At 39.9% G+C, this 2,267-nt stretch overlaps 1 protein-coding gene across 1 annotated transcript; it reads right to left on the reverse strand.

Moving 5' to 3' along the window:
- Positions 1-545: 545 nt before the first annotated feature.
- Positions 546-2,267, reverse strand: LOC113763974 (flavanone 3-dioxygenase 3). Its single transcript, XM_027307980.1, has 3 exons — positions 2,013-2,267; positions 1,312-1,559; positions 546-1,201 (listed from the first exon to the last, which is right to left on the reverse strand). Exons 1-3 carry the CDS (start codon positions 2,265-2,267, stop codon positions 631-633), a joined length of 1,074 nt encoding a protein of 357 aa, XP_027163781.1. The 3' UTR covers positions 546-630.

Here is a 2,267-nt window from a genome sequence, read left to right on the forward strand (position 1 = left end):
GACATACATTTTATCATTTCTCCTCTTATTATGGTCAAAGTATTTCTTTAATTGATATCTCTTTTTTTTTCTTGACTCACGCATATCTTTCTACTGTGTCATTTCTACCTAATTTGGACTGATTGAGCATAAAGAAGCTAAAATGAGATGATTTTCCTCTTTTTTGGCTGCTCAAAGAAACTCAAGTGATGGCCAGGGATAAACAAAAAGAAAAAAAAAACCCCAACTATGGTTTTTTTTTAAAATTTTTTTTTATCATTATTAAAAGGGCAACCTCAGCTGTGACAGTTGTATATTTGGAGCTGATTCAGGTTTGTTCTTGTACCACCTTAATTTGTTTTAATGCTTATTTTCCCCTTTGAGGCGTTTACTTGTACTTCAACTCTTCGTGTACATGTATGCACACATGCATGCAACAAAGACATGACTATGGAAAGAACTAAGGGGGCTGGAATAAAATCGATAGCTCATTCTCAATTCTTAATACTATAGTAAATTACGAGTGAAATCAATATTATATGGCTCACATCCTGCAAAAAAGAATAATGTCGATACTGTATTACTGGTAATTCAAGAAAACACCTAGTTCTAGCTAGTTGGAAGTTGGCATGGTGCATGCAGAATTAGTCTTCATGGATTCTTCTTCAGAGCGTCTATATACCTCACTTCCATGATGTCATTATTTGAAATGAAGTCAAGAAAACCACTGAAGCTCCCTTCTGCGTAGGACAAAGGATGTTGATCATCCACAAGCAGCGGGGCAGGTCCTACCTTCCTCTCTAAGGCTAAACTATGAAGGCTCGCAATGGAAATACGATCAGTGTCCGAGTTAACCGTAGCGCGGTGGACAAGGCTCTTACATAGACCATTGCTGATTATTTCCATTTGATCTCCTATCTGAATCACCAGGGCTCCTTTCCTGACTGGAACTTGATACCATTTCTTGTCATGGCTCATGATTTCTAGTCCCTGATGATTTTGAAGTATTATAGTCATGTAACCGTAGTCCGAGTGTGGTGGCATGCCTAGTACGAGATCTGGTTCAGGACATGTAGGATAGCAGTTCACAGCCATGACTTGGGATCCTTCATCAATGCCCTCATGTAAGTACTTAGGGCTTAGCCCTAAGTTCTCAAATACAACTCCCATCAACTTTCTATGCAATGCATGCACAGCTTGCGTATAGTTTCCCATTTTTTCCCTACAAAATGGCAAAACATGATGTTATGTTATAGGTTAAAGAATTAGGTATTTAATTAGCTTTATTGATGCTTTGCAAAGCTTCTTTCAAGTGGCCCTAAATCTACTTACTTGTAGGTTTTTGGATTTGATGGCCATTGGTCGATCCAAGTTGAAATCGGATGAGAGTAATGTTTGATGAAGTCTCTCCAAAAGAGAACCCTATCCTCAACATGATTCAGACTGGTTCCATATCTAACAGGTTCGCGGATATTGGCTGATGCAAGTGACATCTTCTCTTCGTGTGGCAACTCAAAGAAGTCAGTTGCAGCGTCTAGGGCATTATTCATGACTGAAAGAGGTATCCCATGATTAATGACCTGCAAAACATACGAGTCATTAATTGTTGCATTACCGTGGCATATGCATGCATGCCAATCCTATGCCAATGGAAATTGCTATTCTGCCTAGCTTCTTTTTGTTGCTCAACAGCTTCGAGCTTTTTGCTCCAGGTTTTTGCATTATTGCAAAAACCAGGTAAATATTTCGATGAAACACAGAAATCATGCGGGATCTTAGTTAATGGCAGTGAATGGTGCTACTCATGCATGTCACAAGGAACATGAATTCCTGCATGTTCGTTGCATGACCACTCCAATACGTTATACCATTGAGGTTGGTAAATCATTAGCAAAATCAACAAAAATCTGAAAATATGAAATATATGTCCGTACATGCATGGTGTTCTCAGAAACTTCTTGTCTTTCTCTTCAGGAAAAATCATGCGATTCTTGTGCATGCAAGAGACAGGATTAACGGCCTATAATGTATACCTGGAAAAATCCTGAGTCCTTGCATGCTAGGCGTACTTCCTCCTTGATTCGAAGCCCATGAATTGGATGGTGTAACGAGGACAGGTCTATAATGGGCGAGACGATGGCAAGATTTGGACAAAGGCCAAGATTAGGACGCTGCGATGGAGGAAGAACATAGCGTTTGGGAACAGAAGCAGCAGCCCCCATTTGGGAGAGTTTCAAGACGCTAGTGAATGAAGTGGGAGCAGCAGAACTCTCTCGTTTGTCTTCCAT

Source organism: Coffea eugenioides, chromosome 2 (genome assembly GCF_003713205.1).
Source record: "Coffea eugenioides isolate CCC68of chromosome 2, Ceug_1.0, whole genome shotgun sequence".
In the NCBI taxonomy this organism is placed as follows: Eukaryota; Viridiplantae; Streptophyta; class Magnoliopsida; order Gentianales; family Rubiaceae; genus Coffea; species Coffea eugenioides.

Excerpts from the sequence above, each read along its gene's own strand:
- LOC113763974 (XM_027307980.1), bottom strand. The coding sequence starts at position 2,267 with ATGGAAGACAAACGAGAGAGTTCTGCTGCTCCCACTTCATTCACTAGC. Across the intron at positions 1,560-2,012 it reads AGGACTCAGGATTTTTCCAG|GTCATTAATCATGGGATACC; the intron begins GTATACATTATA and ends TATGTTTTGCAG. Across the intron at positions 1,202-1,311 it reads TCAAATCCAAAAACCTACAA|GGAAAAAATGGGAAACTATA; the intron begins GTAAGTAGATTT and ends GCCATTTTGTAG.